The sequence below is a fragment of the Dermacentor silvarum genome, chromosome 2 (assembly GCF_013339745.2).
Source record: "Dermacentor silvarum isolate Dsil-2018 chromosome 2, BIME_Dsil_1.4, whole genome shotgun sequence".
NCBI lineage: Eukaryota > Metazoa > Arthropoda > Arachnida > Ixodida > Ixodidae > Dermacentor > Dermacentor silvarum.
Window position 1 is genome coordinate 213326071 of NC_051155.1, and position 19545 is coordinate 213345615.

At 44.0% G+C, this 19545-nt stretch overlaps 1 protein-coding gene across 1 annotated transcript; it reads right to left on the reverse strand.

Annotated features, from left to right (window-relative positions):
* Nucleotides 1-623: 623 nt before the first annotated feature.
* On the reverse strand, nucleotides 624-16135 carry LOC119440695 (adult-specific rigid cuticular protein 15.7). The gene is made up of 4 exons (XM_049663016.1): nucleotides 16108-16135; nucleotides 6967-7109; nucleotides 5953-6301; nucleotides 624-699 (listed from the first exon to the last, which is right to left on the reverse strand). The coding sequence occupies exons 1-3, from the start codon at nucleotides 16133-16135 to the stop codon at nucleotides 6008-6010; spliced, it is 465 nt and encodes a 154-aa protein (XP_049518973.1). The 3' UTR covers nucleotides 624-699; nucleotides 5953-6007.
* Between the last annotated feature and the right edge of the window lie 3410 nt (nucleotides 16136-19545).

Consider the following 19545-nt stretch of genomic DNA (forward strand, 5'->3'; position numbering starts at 1 on the left):
TAGGAAAACAGGGGTGTGGAATAAAAAGCGAACGAGGGTAGCCGATATACATAGTTGAGAATAAGATGAAGAAATACAGTTGCGCAGGCCATGTAATGCGTAGGGCAGATAACCGGTAGTCTGTTAGAGTTCATAGAATGGTTATCAAGCCAAGAGAAGCGTAGTCGAGCACTGCAGAGAATAGGCTGGTGGGATGACGTTATTAAAATCGATTGGTTCAGTTGTGGTCAGGACAGTGTAATTGGAGATCGCTGTGAGAAAACCTCGTGTTGCTATGAAAATAAAATACCATATTGGTGCTGACGACGAAGACGTTAGTAATAATACGATGAAGATTAATTTTATTATTAAGCAGTGTAGCAGTAGTAGTAGTAGTAATAGTATTGGTTACAATCGTCGTTTCTCCCTATACATATCTTACAGCAACGGAGCTTCATTATGAAAACCCCTTTTCTAGATGCCTAACTTTCAAGACCACGACAGGCACACTGCATTAACCTTTTGTTCTTGGGGTTTTTTTTTGTTTTTTTTTTTTGCCTTTCAAAAGCCGCCTGTTGTACGAAGTCACTTATCCTCGGTGGTTGGTTACAGAGGAGACACCAAATGCTTTGCTGAAATAACCAGCAGGTATAACTCTTTATTATAGCCCGCTGTTTCAACCGGACGTCACCACTGGATACCATGGATTGCTCGATTACTCTGGAACGAGAAGATATAGGAATGTGAGGCAAGTGACATTCTATAGCTTAAATATCAGCGCATTAATGAGAAAGAGTTCAAAATTTTTGCGGTATATTGGCAAAGTAGTGGGCCTCGAGGCAATACTTTCTGGATCGCCATCGCATGAAAAGGCACAACCCTTCAACTACCACGTAAATTGATCCCACTTTTCCTAACGCTTTGTGAGTTTTTTTCTTTTTTTTTTTTTTTTTTTTTACACAAGCAGTGTTCAGTTCAGATCCTCTGTAGCCGCTGCGAAGAACAGTACCTTCTGAATGACATTTCGCACCACGAAACTTCACCGCTCCTGACGTGAACTTCTCGTAAGGCATTCCTCTGGAGCAGAGCCGTGTGACGTCTAATATCTTTTTATTTCGCAGCACTTGTCTCAGAAGTCTCCGAAATGCCTTCTTTTTTTTTAATCTTTCTTTCTTGCTTTCTTTCTGTCTGTATTTCTGTCTTTTCTTCTTTCTTTCTGTCTTTTCTTCTTTATTTATTTATTTATTTTTAAGCGGTGCAACAGAAGACATATCCTCAGGCAGTCTTTCCTTAGCAACACGCCCCCGAAGCCATATTCTGAAGGTCGAGTAGGCACCGAATCACTCGACTTTAAGCGCCTCAATGTTGAGTTTTATAGACGCACGCTAAACTACACAAACTCCCAGAGCTATATTCTGTCTCGTTATCCGGGCCAGGGAAGCGTAGAAAGTCCTAGCTCGAACTTTTGTTTTCTAATATACGTCACACAAAAAATTGAAGCAAAAAACGCCGCCTACTTGCGCGACCTTGAATAATCAGAGCCAGCTTTCCAGCAAAGCCGTTCCTTTCAAACAGTTGCTCGGTAAAGGTAATTTTAATGCGCATAATTGCAACAGACATTAAACATTTTCTCGCACATAACAAATTTCTCATTCATGCAAACTTAAATTCTATATCACTTGTAGTTCGCGCAGCCCACTGATATATAGCCGGTATAACACTTTCGGGTGCAAAAGTCGGAAACCGACGAGAAATTTCATACTGAGAGCACTTTCTTCTCCTCTCTCTCTCCCCTTTCTTTTCATCCCTTTAAACTCGTTCCCCCGTTTTGGGTAGCAAACCGGACGTGCGTCTGGTTAACCTCCCTGTCTTTCCTTTATTCTTTTTTCCTCCTCCTCCTCCTCCTCCTCCTCCTCCTCCTCCTCCTCCTCCTTAAACTCCCCGTAGACATCGCACATAACCTGCCTCCAATCCTCTCCGTGTATATATGAAGTGACTGTCCCATTTGGTACTTCCAGAACATCGGGAAAAATGTACGAGTTTCATACCACGTTCCTAAACAGGCAGAAAAGAAACTATGCACATTCGACCCTCTTCTCGTCGAGGTTGCGTGAGGCTCTGCGGAGCTCCGCCCTCGACGACCAAACCTGGGCCACCCAGAACGCCCGTGAGGCGGCGGCGAGGCAAGCCCTCGACGTCCCCTCAAGGGAGGCTTAGGCCCGGCCATCATAAAGTGCTGGTTCTACAATAAAAGTTTATTACTCCTCCTCCGACGCACCTCTTGGAATCTGAGAAGCGAAGCTTTCGCGAAGTGGTTAAACAAATGACATGCAACTGGTTATGTTCTGCGCAGCATTTGGCACCATAGCGATTACCTTCCTGCCACGAAAGACGGCAAGACGCGAAGACACCCCCCCCCCCCCCCCCCGCCACGCGACCCACGTGACCGCGCATCATACTGTTTCCGGGAGTAGTCCCTTTGCTATAACACTGTATCCAGGGTCGGCGCACCGCATATAACTCTATCTCACAAGCTGGTTGGTGCAGGGTGGAAACTTCTTTCTGGGGTTTTACGTCCCAAAACCAGTTCTGATTATGAGGCACGCCGTAGTGGAGGGCTCCGGCGTAATTTTGACCATCTGGGTTTCAAAACAATGATGCGAGCGGCGGTGGATTCCTGGCGCAGCGACAAATAGTGCGCTCATTTGCACGTTCTGTTCCTTGGTCAAATCACTACAACAGGTATTGTTGTGCGTATTGATGAAAATTAAGACCTACTAGGAGGCCTTCATCTTGATTATTTTAAGCTCCTTGGCTTTAATAGTGCAATTTGTCTTTTTTTTTTTTTTACTTTCCGCCAAGACCATTGAAGAAATAGTACCTTGCAAATTCGAATAGTATGCTGCAAGTATTGCGGAAATCAATCCATGTTCTTGAATGGGTGGAATTGGAGTTGGGCCCGAGCTGTTATTATTGTTATTATTTGGTATGAAAACACACACAGAGAAAGAGACGGAAATAGGGAAGCAGCAGGCTGGCAGCTGGGGCCCCAGTTAAAGCTTTCTCTAATCATGCAAGGCGAGACAGGTTGTGGAGCAAACAAACAAAAAGAAAGGATGACGTACACTGAAATCACTGAACGCAATATACATTTATTTATACGCTTATGCATCCACTACATACGTACAGACAACATTTATGTTCACTGTTTCCCAAGAAAGCGAAAAAGCAATAAAAAACAGAATAAATCTGCCGTTGTTGCTGTCGCAGTTTTGCAAGGAATACCATCCTCGTTACATCTGTGTTTCTTCTTCAGATATTGGCGTATGGCAGACTGGCTAAAATTGCTTGGTATCTGTGTTCGTTTTTTGTTTATTTTTACATAGTTTTACGTCATCATCAGAAGAAGTCCCAGGAAGCGATGAAGTCCACAGCAGCACGAGGAAGGCTGCAATGCGAGAGAAAAAAGGTTGTCACGCAGGAAGCTATTCCCCCTTTTTCTTGCTTGCTTTACTATTGTTGCCGGCTGATTGTTCTTATGTGAACAAGAAAAAAAGTTGTGAAACCACTGGGTCTCGCACAGTGTCGCATCTACTTGCACAGGGCAAAGAAGAGTTGTGGCACCTCGGGGGCTTCTTGTTTCATTGTATTTTTCTTCTTAGCAGCTAAGAGCTAAGTATCAATACCATTTTTTTCGGCACTGTGACTATGATATCACGTTTTCTTGACGCGGCATCTAAATATTGAGCACATTTTGGGCTGTACAATTTAAACAAGCCGCCTGCACTGCTTTCCCACCAACATCAGCTGAAGGAAGCGTCACGCGAAACATATCGCTCTTTAAACGAAATAATAATAATAATAATAATAATAATAATAATAATAATAATAATAATAATAATAATAATAATAATAATAATAATAATAATAATAATAATAATAATAATAATAATAATCCACTGTTTGAATTTCGGAATCAAGACGTTTACGCGAACGTGTAACATGAGCGCTCTCAGGACTACTGAATATCGTTCAAGCGTATCAGGCTAAAATAGCATGTGCTGGTGGTAATCAGTTAAGTGTTCTGAAAGGCAGTTGGCGAGGACACTGAACACTTTTGTACTAACATCTTACTGTCTAATTGTACGAATAAAAATATTTGCACCTCTAATATCGCTCGGTGACAAAGCGTCAAATTCTACCTTAAGATGCGCTGAGCTAAATATATGGACTTCTACCGAATTTGCTTCAGCTTGGGGAAACGCGATGCATGACATCTTGAAGAGCCGCATAAAATAGCCTGCATTACGGAAGTTCACACTTTTTGCACACAAGAAAAGAGGAAACCATGCAAGTTTCTGACATCCGGGTGTCTCCTTGAATAAAATCATGATCGATTTATATCTCTCTATATTTCTCTGATTGATTGATTGATTGATTGATTGATTGATTGATTGATTGATTGATTGATTGATTGATTGATTGATTGATTGATTGATTGATTGATTGATTGGAAACGCTATTAAGTCCAGCATGTCATAGTGGTTTCCATAGCGGTAACTTGTTAACATGTACGCGAAGAATCATAGCTCAGGGGAAACAGCTTTTCAGCATCTCGCAACCAAACGCAGTCAGTCACTTGCAATATAATGTAGTAGGAAAAGGCCCAAAAAGTAAAATATACGAAGTTTCTCATTGTTTGGCGTATGGAGTTTAGAGAGCAGACTTCTAGCGTTCAACAAGCATTTGAAAAACACTTCACAAATAGGCACTCAAAACAAGAAAATTGAAAAAAAAAAAGAAAGTTGTTGCGCAGCTTTCCAATATCACATGAAAAACATGACGCACAATCAAAGTCAGATACACACGCAAGCACGAAATCGCACTTTAGTAACCTACAAAAGACAGTACAACTAAAGAACAAAAGAAAATAATAGGAACAACGCTTGCAAAGCTTCGTTTCCGCGAAGAGAGATGGCACCGCGCCAATAAGTTGGCGCCGGACATTAACAAATCACGATGGCTTTCCTCGCTTAAGGACTCCATTCCGATTTAAGGACAGTCACAAAGCCACCGTTTGTAGCCAAAAAAGTTCAAGACAGTGCTTAGAACCTTTCTTGCAGCCAAAGAACTTCAAAGCAGAAGGCTGCAGGGACAAGAGCATCCAACAGAATCAACATCCAAAGCACAACCAAAGAAAATTTTCTAGATAATTAATCTTTCATTGACCCGCTAGAAATCTTTGTTTTCCCTTGCCCAAAAACGTTACACACTACTACATCATGCTTTAATAATCAGAAGACCATATAGGTCTTTAGCATGCCATCTTCATGGTCTTGCTGGTTCGTCCGATAAATTTCAGCGTTCCACAATGTTGCGGGGGTAAATCAGCGGGGACAGAGAGCCGTCCGCTTACTTAGATAAGCAGCTTCTGTCCTTTCTGCATAATTGTCTTTCATTTTTGGAATTTGGGGTGTCTGCCATCTTTCTGATGTTTTCCCGCTCACAATCTCAATGAGTTCTAACTTTGGATATAAGCGCGTTGACGAACTGCAGGAAAGTTCAATTAGTCCTTTTCTTTGCTGCGCCATGGTTATGCGCACAATTCAGCACTCGGCAGCATGACACTCGACACTCAGTGGCGATTCTATCTATCTATCTATCTATCTATCTATCTATCTATCTATCTATCTATCTATCTATCTATCTATCTGTCTGTCTGTCTATCTGCTGTCTATCTGCCTATATATATATATATATATATATATATATATATATATATATATATATATATATACATACATATATATATCAGTCTATCTGTCTATATGCCTGTCTATCTATCTATCTATCTATCTATCTATCTATCTGTCTATCTCACGAATATAAAGAAATAACTTCGCAATAATGTGATTTGAACGAATAAACCTTTTGCTCAGCAATTTAGTTTGAATAAAGGAGAAGTGTGCTCACGTGAATGACAGCAGAAGCGTCAACCACGAAGGTGTTGAGAGACGAAGGCTACCGCCTAGCCATGGTAGCCACCGTGCCCGCCGACACCGTAAGCGGGCACGGCTTTGCCGTACGCCGAGTGGTACGGCGCAGCCGCCGCAATGCTGCTCTTTGTGCCCGGCTCGTTGGTGTTGATGACGGCGCGGAAGCCCTGCTTGTCAGCCACGTAGTGCACGCGGCGATGACGTCCGTCCGCGTCCTGCAGGTAGTAGGAGCCCTGCACGCCTCCGTATGCGGAGCCTGTCTCGTGGCGGCCGCTGGCGGCGCCGTAGCCGTTGATGTCGTAGCCGAAGCCGTAGTGGCCGGAGTCCTGGGGCAAAGAGAGAAACCCTCGAACACGCTAGCCTTCATCAGCGTGGGGAGTTGGGTTATTGGTGTGGTGCCTTTATTTCTTTCTAGGCCAATGAACCGAACGTGAATACAAATGAGAGGACGTGTTTACACCACACTGCTGGACTAACTAATGTATTTATTTGAAAATGGGATTTTCCTTCTTGTTTGTCCACTCCTTAACCTTGTCACTAGGTTGTACATTGAATTAGAGAATAGGTTATAAAAGCGAAGTAAGGTATTTAGAAGTATGTGGTATATCTTATCATTTGACCTATAGCACATAGTATATTTGATCGCTTTAATTATTGTGTCTTGCCCACTCTCTGCTGTATCATTCGTCAGCGGGGTGTTGGCCTCACCAGAAAGCACGCTTTGCCTGTCTCCTTTTTCTGACACCTTGTTGCCATATTGCACTGCACTGCATACTTGTCCGAATTAACTACAAATCAAAGATTGTTAGTAGTGTCGTGAACGGCACATACAACATCAATGCCGTCGGCAAAGCTTACAATAAATATATTTACTCGTTTTAACCGGCATCCTTTAGATGAAAGTGCTCTAGATCAAAACGTAAAACACCATCTTTTATGATATTAGTCATTGCTTCACACGCGTAACAGACATAAAAAAAAGACTACACACATCTTGCTTCCTGTAGGTCCTGCTGGTACCACCATAGCCCCCGTAGCCTCCCGCAAGAACTACTGCCACCAGGGCCAGTACCACTGTAGCCTGAAAAGCATAGGAAGATGCGTAGTTATCAAAGTCACGCGCACGCGAAAGAGCTGCCAAATGAACATAGCGCGAATGTTTAGCCTAGGTAAAGCGAAATTGTAACACACTAATCATTAGTAAAGCTTACGGTATCCATGATACAGGGTGTTTCAGCAAACACTTTCAAAACATTTCAAAGACTGCCTGCGGCAGATGCCCCAATCCTTGTTCATGACCCGGTCTACAGGAAGAGGCGGGCATTACTAGCACAAAAAATTGAAATGCATAATCGACTAATTAATAGAAGTTTACTACTTAAGTTTTAACGAATTACTTTAGGCCCATATTGCAATTTACAAATTCTAGCCGTGGAGTGCATAAGATGTCTCCACTTGGAACGAATTCTCAGGATGACACCAGTTTCGAGATAGCAATTGCCGAACTTTGCGGAGAAATGCATATGCGTTCCAGTTACCTTCTTAACAAACGTCGTTTTGTGAATTGAAGCACGAAAGTAACTGGAACGCCAATGCGTTTGTCCGCAAAGTTTGGGAATTCATATCTCGAAATTCGTTTCAAGTGGATCCGCCTTGCGAGCTCCACACCTACAATTTGTAAATTGTAATATGGGCCATAAGGTAATTAGTTAGAAACTGAATTAGTGCATGTTTGTTAATTTGTCAATTACGCATTTCAAATTTTTGTGCAAGTAATGTCCACCTCTTCGAATATAGACTAGCTCATGAACTAGAATTGTGCTATCTGCCACAGGCACCCTTTAAATTTTTTCAAGCGAACCTTGTTATAACTCATAGACTTCAGTGGCATCCATTTATGCACAAAATTATCATCATCATCTTCATGGTCAAGCGTCGTCGTCTTCTTCCGCCGCTTGCTCGGTGGCGCCCCTCGGGTTGCGCTCGTGCTCGGCACGCGCTCGTGCCACTGCTCCCGTGTTCGTCGTCGTCATCTGCTACCACAGCTGGCTGCGTTGACGCGAAATCATTCCAGCTAGAATTTACTTCTCTTCTGTCGTCGTAATGGGGAGGCCACGTTTACGCGGTGTGAGCCATTGCTTAAGGAGGTATGAGCCATTCATTCTCTTACGTAACGAACAGATTTAATTTTTTGAAGCAATTTTATGGAAATCCATCCAGAATGAACGCGCTCGGAAAAGGTCTCGTGGTCGACGTGCCGATTCTAGCGTGAGAGCTTCCGAAGCCCAGGCGAAACGCCAGGGAAGAGCCGCGGACCCCGAGTTGAGGGAGCGCGAGGTTGAGGCCAAACGTCAGCGAAGAGCCGCCGACCGCGAGTTGCGGGAGCACGATGCTGAGGTCAAACGTCAGCGTCGTCTTGCCCTCCAGCAACCCGACAACGGGGGTGCACGCCTCGGCAACGCTAGCGCCAACTCCCCTGGTGCGACGGCCAGGTTTCAACGCGATTTTCTCAACCGGAAGAAGCGGTGATAGCCCTAGCCGCGACACACTCCGCGTCAGAATACATTATTAAAGATTCGCAGGCGGCTTATAGAAACTATATGCCTGGTAGACTCACGCCGATGGCACGCAAAATACTTAGTCAATCTAAGACTCAAGCTGCAGCAAAGCGGCTGATATGGGTACCAGGTCACGAGAGAGTTGAGGGAGACGAGCGTGCACATGCTTCGGCCCGAGCTTTTCTTCCCCGGGATCCTTCTACGTCCTTCTTTGCTGACTTGGGCTCCCCCTCTCCGTTAACAACATACTCAGATATACTACAGCGTCTACGCCTTGAGAGGCAGACACGGCCGGGGCCCGCTAGGGGTCTTAATAAATCAGAAGAGTCTCACATTCGTCGGCTACAAACTATGTCATTTAATAATTCATCTAGGCTTCACGCCATAGATCCCGAGTCTTTTTCGGCGCAGTGCAAATTTCGTGGCCAAAAGGCAGACTTAAACCATATAAGGTATGGGCTTGTCAGAAAAATATCAGTATTGACATAATAAATCAGCCAACGTGGGAGGACTGGGTGGCATTCTAGCTCGGACCTCGAGGAGCAACGAACCCTCATCGAAAGAGCACGGGCTTTTGCCAACGGTGTCCCGGACTAGGGACCTGACCATGTCTTCCCGTAACCCAAGGTTTTCTTTCTTATTTTCAATAAAAGTTTTTATCATCATCATCAACAGGAACTTCGGAGCCAGCTGCAGCGCGTGGGACTGGTTGTGGTTCGAGCACAACGTGGTGTTCGTCAGTGCAATTCGTTCGGAGGAACACCGAAGAAACACACAAGCTTCGCTTACCCCCCTTTCCTCGACAGGGAAGGGGCTACTGATTTTTTTTTTTTTTCAAAGTGTTCGCTGAAACACCCGGTATGTAGCATTCGACAGAATAACAACGTGAGAGATCAAGCTAGTTTTGATCCCAAGACCAAATTCTTTTTTAGTGCGCAGAAACTACTCACACAAAAGGGATAACACAAGCACAAACGCTAGTGCCTGGATTTTCTATTGTTGGTTTCAGAATTCTAAAGAACATCGGTCATTCGATAGACCGACTAAAGAAGCAACATCGCCTGCATGTGGGGACGCGCTATTGTAGCAGCTCATCTCTTTTTGTAAGCCTGTCTCCGAGTAGCTAGTCACTGGTAATATATTCTACATCACAAACGACTACACCTCACTGGTATCTACTGGTGAGGTGAGGTTGTCACCATGAGAGACAGCAATCGTTACCAAATCCTCAGCTACACTTAACAAATACTATTCAACATATTAGTTGCAGGATTTGTTTACCAGAAGAATCTTGCAGTAGGCTAATTGGTCCATCGTTAAGTGAGGTTTTCAATGCAAACAAGACAAGGACTGAAGAAACTGCACATAGAAGTATATAGATCTGGTCTCAATTACAACTGAACTGATTCAGTTGTAAATCAGCGCTATTCCGGTATTTGTGTGATTCCTTCTCTACTTGCCTTGCTTGCGCTGAAAAGCTTCATTATTTAAGCAACTCACTCCGCATCGAAGCCGGAACTCAACGCACTCGCAGACTTACACGAGCTCAATATTACGTAGACTCAAATGAACTCACACTACTCTAGTTTACTAGTTGATAATAAAAGCAGTCATCCCCACTTAGACTCATTCAATCTTGGAGTCGTATCGTGTTGCTCACATTCAAACTCAAAGACTCACAGTTACACGAAGTCACACTCAATAGGTCTAACTGAGATATTGACTGACATGCGAGGTTGAGTCAAAACATATTGCACGAGAGAAGAAGCCTCGCCAACCATCTCTAACGTCGAAACCAAGTGCGCTGTGTTCGTGCCAGTCACTAACAGTGACTGAGCAGCACAGCACGTGCACCTGCACTCCCGTCAAGCGGGAAACGTGGCCCGTGCCGAGCTTACCTGTGCGATCATGTTTGCTATGGCGAACACTTGTTGGGGTCTAATGGGCTTCAGCGCAGGGTGCACCTTTTATAGAGACCGGTGGACAGGAGAGGGAATTTCGAAGTTGAAAAAAGAATAAAAGCCTTTTGGGCATTACTTCTTTTGTCCCCGACCACCTCCACTTTTCTTTTCTTTTTTTCTTTTTTGCTTTCTCAGTAGTTTTGAGTCGACCCGGACGCCGTTCGCTCGGAATGCTGCCCTTCCGAAACACACTTTCTGTGTCCCTCCAAATCGAAGTTTGTGCCAGGTACGAGAACAGCCTACACACGCACAAAAAGAGGAAAAAAGAGCTAGGAGGTGCGACTTAAGTACAGGGCTGTAGGTCAACTTCGTCTAAGGATCGCCGGCGCCAAACAACGTTAACACACTGGTGATGTCGACCTGTTCTTTGTTTTTACTGTTAGGTGCCGCGTATCTGACCCGTGTTCGTGGTGTACCGCACCTCCTGCCTATATAGGCGCTTGGTCATTTGATGTGTAAAACACGTTGGCCTCATCGTGCTCTAATTGGAAAGGAGGGAAAGAAGGATGAGTTTTATCAGTTCCTATAAAGCTGGTTAATGGGGAGGCGTAGTCACAGGGTCACTGTGTGGTGATTCGCCTTGGTAAGTCCTGTAAAGCTGATTAGTGCATAAGTTATCATCCGAAGGGCACAAGACAGTGGATCTGCAATAAAGAGTGAATTCTCGCTTAGACGTGAACAAGCAGCAGTTTGATCTAGAAAGCTCGCAATGTAGTTTCAATTACGTTTACTGACTGAAAAATAAACGGTCAATGCAACGGCTGCGTAATGCCCCGCTTCGTGTGCAGTGTTATGAATGCTTTATCTTTTATTCCGATGTTCGGGCCGCGCTTGCACTACAAAACTAGCACAAGGGGACAAAATCACTCATAACTAATAGATCTAATATCCAGATATCCTGTAGCTCAACCACAACTTCAAGAATGTCCAGCTCACTTGTATTGCTTGCTTCTCACTTCATTTACAAATATACCTGCGCCTTGCAAAGTTTTCTAGCCTGTAGAGCTTCTCAAATTTCGTGGGAAAGGGAGATGAAAAGTTACTTCGCCTTATCACTTCTTCCCATTTTTCTTCCTCGTATAATTAATTACGTCGGTCAATGACAACTAACCGTCGGCTTCAGTGAGTTGAACTTCACGAACATAATTACTAACATGCCGGCCTATGAACTTCATGTCTGCAACGCCGAGCTAGCAACCCTTCTTTTACTGTTTCTACGACAGGCAAATGTGGACCACAGAAGGTCCTGCAGAAGTATGTTCCCACCTTGACCTTCGAGCGAACTTTCAAACCGCGCTTTTATTTTTATGGTAACTGCGCCACATTTTGTTTTCTTGCGCTGTCACGTTCAGTGTCTATACCTATGCATGCAACAACGCAACAAACTGCGCAGCTTTCCACCGAAAGGCTGCTCCAGCGGAGTAAGCTAAATATTAAAAGTGCGTGCCTATTTTGGGGTACGCAAACGCCCATTCACCTCTCGATGCTTTCATGATCTACATTACTGTGACAACGTTTTGATTTCTTGTATTCATGGATCATTTACCCACGGCGTCGTCTGTGAGCGATACTATTTGCAAAATCACTCTACGTACTCGTAACGTCGAACCGCCTTTTCACAACTGGGCTTCGGCGCGTGCCGTTGAAGGATTTGATCGATGTGTTTTGCTTATCTGCGTATATACGTAGGAGCCTGTAGTATTGCTTTAGGAATGGGGGCCCTTAGCACTTTTTTTAATTTGCATGTTTAATATTGACGTGTCAGTCAATATCTCAGTTAGACCTATTGAGTATGACTTCGTGTAACTGTGAGCCGGCAACACTTTTCTTTATTAATTTATTGTCGAAAACTGTCACACCAACCATTTCAACCCAGATGCTGACTAACACGTTCAGAACAATTTTGGTCAGTTCGAAAGGAGTTGCGCGCGTGTGTAGATCAAAATGGTCATCGTTACTATGAAAGGAAGCACGATAGTGAGCTAGAAAATATGTTAGAATGCCTGGAAGTTCCCGCGATGTCACAGATCTTGTCATGGCCTACTCCGGTGTATAGTTATTAGTTTATCATTAAAACACACTTCAGTTGCAGTATAAAGGAATCAAATACTTAGACTAGCAAGTTTCCAGAACTTCTCTCGCGCCAATGCGGCCCAAATACGAGAAAATACCTTTAAATTCATGACTTCACACCTACGTATGCCGTCGATTGGGTTTCAGCGGGCAATACAAGAAAAGAAATTTAGACCATAGATTTTCCTTAAATATTCAACCCCTTTCAGCCACATCAACAAAACTTGAATTTTGAAAAAGTCATTTAGCAAATTAAACTGATTTACTGTTGCTCATTGTTGTTGATTTAAAGCGGTGCAACCGTCTTCTACCATGGATCCAGGAAAGATCCGTCTTCAATTTGCCGGCGCATAAATTCGCATCACCCAACTTCGCTCCATCTTCTTGATATAGAAGCTTGAAAAGTTAAGATGGAAGACATTTTTACTCTTTCGATAACAATCCCACAAATTGCCTAAAGCCACCACGAGAAAATAGAGCACGAATAGGTACCCAAGTGAGCAGGTCCGGCGATGCCTCGGGCTAGAAAATATGGCCCTAATTTGACTGCTCAATCACTGAGACTCGCATCCCCGATCACCATCTCCATCGTTTCTGATTAAGCGCCGTCACAATGCGATAAAATTCACGAAGAAAAAATTGAACCACGATTACGGCAGGCAAGTACGTATTCAAAAAGCTGAAGATAACAAAAAAAGTCACAAGGCAAGGCTGCTTACTCTGCTGTTCCTCCTCTCCTAACTCTGAAATAAAGATTTCATTAATGGTCGCTTGAACCATGATCGCCGTGTTTGCAGTGAGGCTGCGAGCTCATGATGAGGTAATCTCGGAACTCAAGACGTCGGTGCAAGGCGTGTAGCCCTCTGACGTGCATATGCGAGGGCGAAATCGATCACCCAGAAGTGTAATGATTGCTTCCGCACCAAATGCATGGAGGACATTAAAGAGAAGAGCACTCAGCGTAGTTTATCACCTCCCGGAAAAGCAGGACGCTGCGAAAATGATGCTTTGTTAAAGTTTTTTTTTTTTTGAAAATTTTGCTGTATACACGTGAATGACTGAAGCTTGTGGTCGGTCTTTATGAGAGTCTTATAGAGCAGTTTAAAGACATCTGCGTTGGCAGTGAATAAAACATGCGCCAGCTCTGTGCGGAATGCTACACGGAATGCGCCAAAAAAGTGCTTATTGCGTCTATACGCAGCGGTGCAATTATACTTGATCGTTTCACCAAATGCGTTCGACATTCCTCAACATAGGGAAGATGGGATACGTCAGCAATTTCGTCGGAATCGCTTTTACAGAGTACGCACTGGCAGACATGTTAGAACGACTGAACGCGGTAATTACACACGTAATTGTGAAAATTACGTTCATCAAATTTTTGCCGAGGGAGTTGGCAATAGGGTAATCTGAAACTTGCCAATCCTGCGAATTGTTCATAGCCGCTCTTAGGGCACAATTCCTAGTCCACAGTTCATAAGGCACAAAGTAAGCCATAGACAGGCCATGTATTTTTAGGCCATGTTTGGGTACTACGTTTTCACAGACGGCTGCCGGTAGCACTATAATTTTGGTATAATTTTATTCATCGTTTTTTTTTTAATTTACTGAACAAGAGTTATTACTATATAGAAGTAAAAATGTTTATTTTATAATATTTTATTCTAAATTTGTCAACATTCTGCGTTGATCCCTGTGGTTCTATTTCAGCAGCTGCCAATGCAGATAAAGGTGAGAAAATTAGCCTTCTCTCCTTTAATATCTCTGAGATAATGATATCTATGTAATAAAAAAATTTCGCGAGCGAAATTTCATCCAATGAACCATTTATCCGGTGGCCACGAGACAAGTAGTCACTTCCAGATTGATTTTTCCTCTTCTCAGCTTGTCGTATCGCTTTGGCCGCCTTTGTAATCTGCTTGTGGTTCCCTAACAGCAAATTACTTCCGACGGCAGTCAACCTCACTCCGTCACTGAAGAGTGTATCGCCCAGGTAATATTCCAAACGTCTTCAAAGCATGAATTCGGGCAATGCTGCCACGTTTGAAAATTAAACCTGCATCTAATGTGGCAATTCTGCAGTCCAACAAAGACATTTTTGAGTGCTCACTTCCAGACAGCATGTTTGAACGACTCGTTGGGGTGTTCTGAGTTTGTCCATGAAGGCTTTTGTTTGAGGAAGTCCGAGTGAGGCTGCCGGTTAGAGGCTTTATGGCCTCAGGAACTGCACCAGCCAAACACTGCTTGTGCTGGCAAGGCTCGTTATGCAACTGGGATTTGTTGAAGGCACACCAAGTGTCGGAGTCTTCTTCTTCTTGTTTGCATGGCCTGTATCTATTACCATGAAACCTACGCTTGGAAAACAGTTGTTGTGGCCTTGGCATTTTATGAAAGATAACATTCACGCCACAAAGACTGTATAGATTGAAGAAACACCCAAATAAACTACGAACCATCGCACACGAATAATAGCCACGAGCACGGTAAAACAAACTATAAATTATTTACTGAAACCTACCGTAAAACTTTGATGGTTGCCAGGGAACTCATAAAAAAAATCCGATAAACTTGTAGAAGTGTAAAGTTTTGGTTTGAAAATTATTTTTACGCAGCAGAAACTATAATGACTAGAAACTTTTAAAAAAGGGGGGATGGAAAACTATTTGGTTCAGAAAAGGAGTTATTTTACACACTGATACTGCGCGCAGAAACTTTCGAGGCATTGCATAATGTTAGCAAAAGAACATAGTTGCCAAAGAGCTACAAAACGACAAATCAAATTTTTAAAGCTTTTGACCTTAACCTGTGCCCTTAAGACTTTCAAAAACATGTGGTTGATCCCTCTTATATAGGAATCGATATAGAACACGAAAGTGAAACGTGTCTTCACAGAAGTAGTGTAATGTTTATTGCACATTGATATATAATGTCTATTGGTGTTTTGTGGCTAAAGCGCCCTTAGGCGTTGATGCACCCACGCTGACGCCTGGTGGCACGTCTCCTCCATCACGACTACCAACGTCGATGACCATGAGCAACCGTCGTGCATATGGAAGCTGCACTACGCTGCACACGCTAGCACAACGCGAAAGACGAAGCACGTAACTGACACACTAATACAACGCGCAAGACAAAGCACGTAACTGAATCGTCACCGAGTCAAATCAGCGGGTACAGCGCGTCGTAATTGCAGCCTCCGCGATCAACTTCAGAAACATTTTCAGAGCTAATTGCGGAGGCCACGCTCCGCTGTGCTGAGTACGGTGAACGCCACCTAGGTGCAGCGTTGGTAGTGCTTCTTGATGCCAGCGTCCCTTCGAATGCTGGCATCGAGGCGTCGTAGTGCTGAGACCACCGAAGCGTTCACTGTCGGTGCGCGTTAGTGTCATAATGCAGTACTTCTCTTTTCTGCTCGTAGGCGGCGGCACCGCCCCGAGCAAGAGCGCGGGTACACGAATCCTTTCGGCTAATTTCACCAACGAAACCGAAACGACCACACCCCTATAAGACTCCATTAAGGGATGGGGCGTTCCGGCTGACCGTCAGACCGGCCTGAAGCGAGGGACATCGTGACTTAATTAAAACGCTCGCTCATGTCCTCCTGACCCCGACGGTGACGCAGCGACGGTCACATATGCGCCTGTTAGAGGCATGCCAAGTGCACCCTTCGGTATTTCGTTTTCGGGATTTCCGTGTAATGATAGCCAGAATTCCATCACTCCGCCAAAATTAGCAGTGCCAGATTATTGCAAGTCACAAAGCTGTTATGAATTTTTTTTAAATACGGGCCGCAGGTGTCGCATTGGAACCGATCATATGACGTTTTCGGTTACAAAGCTTATTAGCCTAATTTTTGTGACAACTTTCCTAATTATTACACTGCAGTTATTTTAACGCGTCGGCCACTGTGGCAGAGACAATCCCGAAGAAGTCTCTAAAATGTCGCACCTTCTTTATATTTAAGCAATTTCTAATGCGTTTTATTAACGCCATGCGTATATTCCGTAAGCACCAGGTGGGACGCTGCACCACTGTGCTTTAGCCTTTTTAAGAGACAGTGTTGACAACACCTCTTAGTAAACAGGTTTAGCAACGTGCACTATTGTGATACCATTTTCCAGTTATTTTACGCACACTTACCCGCCGTGGTTGCTCAGTGGCTATTGTGTTGGGCTGCTGAGCACGAGGTCGCGGGATCGAATCCCGGCCACGGCGGCCGCATTTCGATGGGGGCGAAATGAGAAAACACCCGTGTACTTAGATTTAGGTGCACGTTAAAGAACCCCAGGTGGTCCAAATTTCCGGAGTCCCCCCACTACGGCGTGCCTCATAATCAGAACTGGTTTTGGCACGTAAAATCCCATAATTTAATTTTACGCACACTCACTCACACACAAACACGCATGCATGCATACATGCACATACATACATACATACATACATACATACATACATTGCTGGATGCAGCAAGTTTTTTTGGCACCCGATGCCTAATTTCAATAGTTTATGTAACAAAATGTGCAGTGGTTTCCCAACACGAAGAGGAAATAGCGTCTATGGCAACTTGCGACCACAGGTTATAGAGTGTAATGTAATTAAAAACTACATCGATACCTCATGAGAGTGCATGGTACACCTCCAACTCAGTACATTTTTATGCAAGCGAGACAGGATATATCGACGATTACGTTGCGCCGAGTTTTGAACTGGCAAAAAAAGAATACAACAAAGAAGGGAACAAGGATGCAGATGGACGAAGAGCAACGTACAGGGTGTATTGTTTTGATTGCTGTGTTTGTACCCAATCAGCGCACAACGCTCGCTTAGCACCAGCAAGTTCAGTAGTGGAAGACGCCCCTAGCGCCTATTTCATTCAAGAGTAATGCAGTAGAATTTACGTATTGCGTCCATCTCACGTGTCTAACGTCAGAAGTAAACTCCTTTGAAAGTGGCGCTGGCATCGATAAATCCGGTCAGCTTAGAGCACTGAATTGATGGCACGTCCTTTGCACTTAAAAACATCTTATGAGCGGATCCCTCAGTGCCACTTTGTCCTCCGTAGCACCCAGAATCGTTTGGCGCTTAAACCTCGTTTTTTCAAGATAGAGGTCCTCAGTCAAACGTCTACGGGTGTCAGCGGTGCGGAGGTATACCCTAACACGGCAAGTATACTATGGGAATGCCCACCATCGCAACTTCCATAGCACCCACTTACCACTTCAACCACCTCCTCTCTATCCATGGCTGTGTGGCTGACTCAGGCCACCAACCATCTATACAGTGTTTACCTGGCACAACTCATCAGAGCAGCACTCAGAAATAGCGCCAGCGAAGCCCTGGACTGATAGGCTACGACTTTATTTTGGCTTGACAAATAAAACGGTTTTCTTGATCTCAATTTTTCCAGAAATGTGAGAAGCCTTTTTTAGGAGGATGTCATAGTGTTCTTCGCGATTGCCGCTTCTCGAGCTTTTTCAGCACAGCAACCTGCAGTTTCTGAATATTAACTGTACCTTGCTATATAAAAATCTACGGCCCATACGATACAACTGCCAGCAGCTTTTTCTAGATAAGTATGTTTTAATGTTTTTATAATAGTAGACTTCTAATAGTAGATAGCTTTCTGAAGGTTGAGTGAATACCTTCTCTTTCATAGAAAGAAATAATTTTTATGCTTACATCTATAAGAGCCATTCATAGCCAAGCTTTTCGTTGTACCCGTGTACCTGGGGGCTCATGAAAGTACATTTTTTCGTCTCTACTACCCATTACTTAAAAAACACCCAAAATTGTCTAGTAGTGCAAGGCAACAACGCAGACAACACTGATATCGATTTCACCGGGCCTCCAGTGTATACAGCGAGATTGTCTTGCAGAAAGTCGCTCTACCGCTTACTGTCACCGTAGATAGAAAAGAAACTACCTACATAGCCTACTACGTTGTGCCGAAATGTCGATAAGTGGCAGTTCGATGTTCTTGACTGTGTAAGCGGCGAGAAAAGTGGCTAGAGGGCAAGTTTCGAAATTTTCGCTTAATGGAGCTGGGCCAGAGGCAAACAACGACGTTGCTCTCAGGCTAAATGAACGGCGAGTCGAGGAAAAGACACAACCATGGGCACAGGTGGTCCGGTGCCGCTTTTATTGCTGCAGAAGCAATCAAATAGACACCGTATTGCGCTGCATGCCCTGACTCAAGCTATAACCTAATCGGATAGAAGAGCTATGAATTGGGCTAGTTGGTGTGCATTCATTTTTTCTTCATTTCAAGTGTCCGTTTCATCCCTGTGGCAGTCTTACTATACTTAGCGCAAGAAAAAATGAACCTAATCGGAAAACGAATTTTCTGGCAGCCATGTCTTACTTTTCTTTTTCGAAGAACGTGTTCTGCTAAGAGAACACCGCTCGCAACCATGCATGGCGGGAGTATAGCTCTCGGCGGAAAAAGCTGAATTGCAATACCTTGAGCTGCGGTTAGCAGGAAAGTTTCATAACCAACCTTGTTTGGCGACTGCGTAACAAATCCTCGTAACCCTTGCATTATCCCATCCCATAGCTGCATAAGACATTCATGAACATGCGCATGCTGCGTCATCAGTGGAGGGTAGCTTTGCTTTTATTTTTTTATAGAGTCTAACCAGCCATATATAGCTCTTTATAAGCTGCGTCGTCTTTGTTCGAAGCGCTTGCGGTAACGTCGAATGTGCTAGCTTCTCCAGTCCTTTCAGGCATTCGCACCTAAAACGAGTCCCTCAGAATAAGACCTCGAGTGAAAGTGAGGTGCTTGTCAGGCGGCGACAGTTGAACTATCTATTCTGATCGAGTAGTTAATCTCTCCTGCATTTTTGAATATTACAGTTTCTTATTTTGGTTGACCCGTTTCTTGGCCAATGTCCTAGAGTGGGTATGAGCCGTCGCAACATAGGCGTCTTTATCCATATCTACCGCTACCCAACCACAATTAGGACTTCAGGTCATCGA

Coding starts and splice junctions, on each gene's coding strand:
- LOC119440695 (XM_049663016.1), bottom strand. CDS start 16,135: ATGTCCCTCGCTTCAGGCCGGTCTGACG. Junction 7,110..16,107: donor CGCTTCAGGCCGGTCTGACG/GTCAGCCGGAAC, acceptor TTCATTTGGCAG/CTCTTTCGCGTGCGCGTGAC. Junction 6,302..6,966: donor GGACCTACAGGAAGCAAGAT/GTGTGTAGTCTT, acceptor TCTTTGCCCCAG/GACTCCGGCCACTACGGCTT.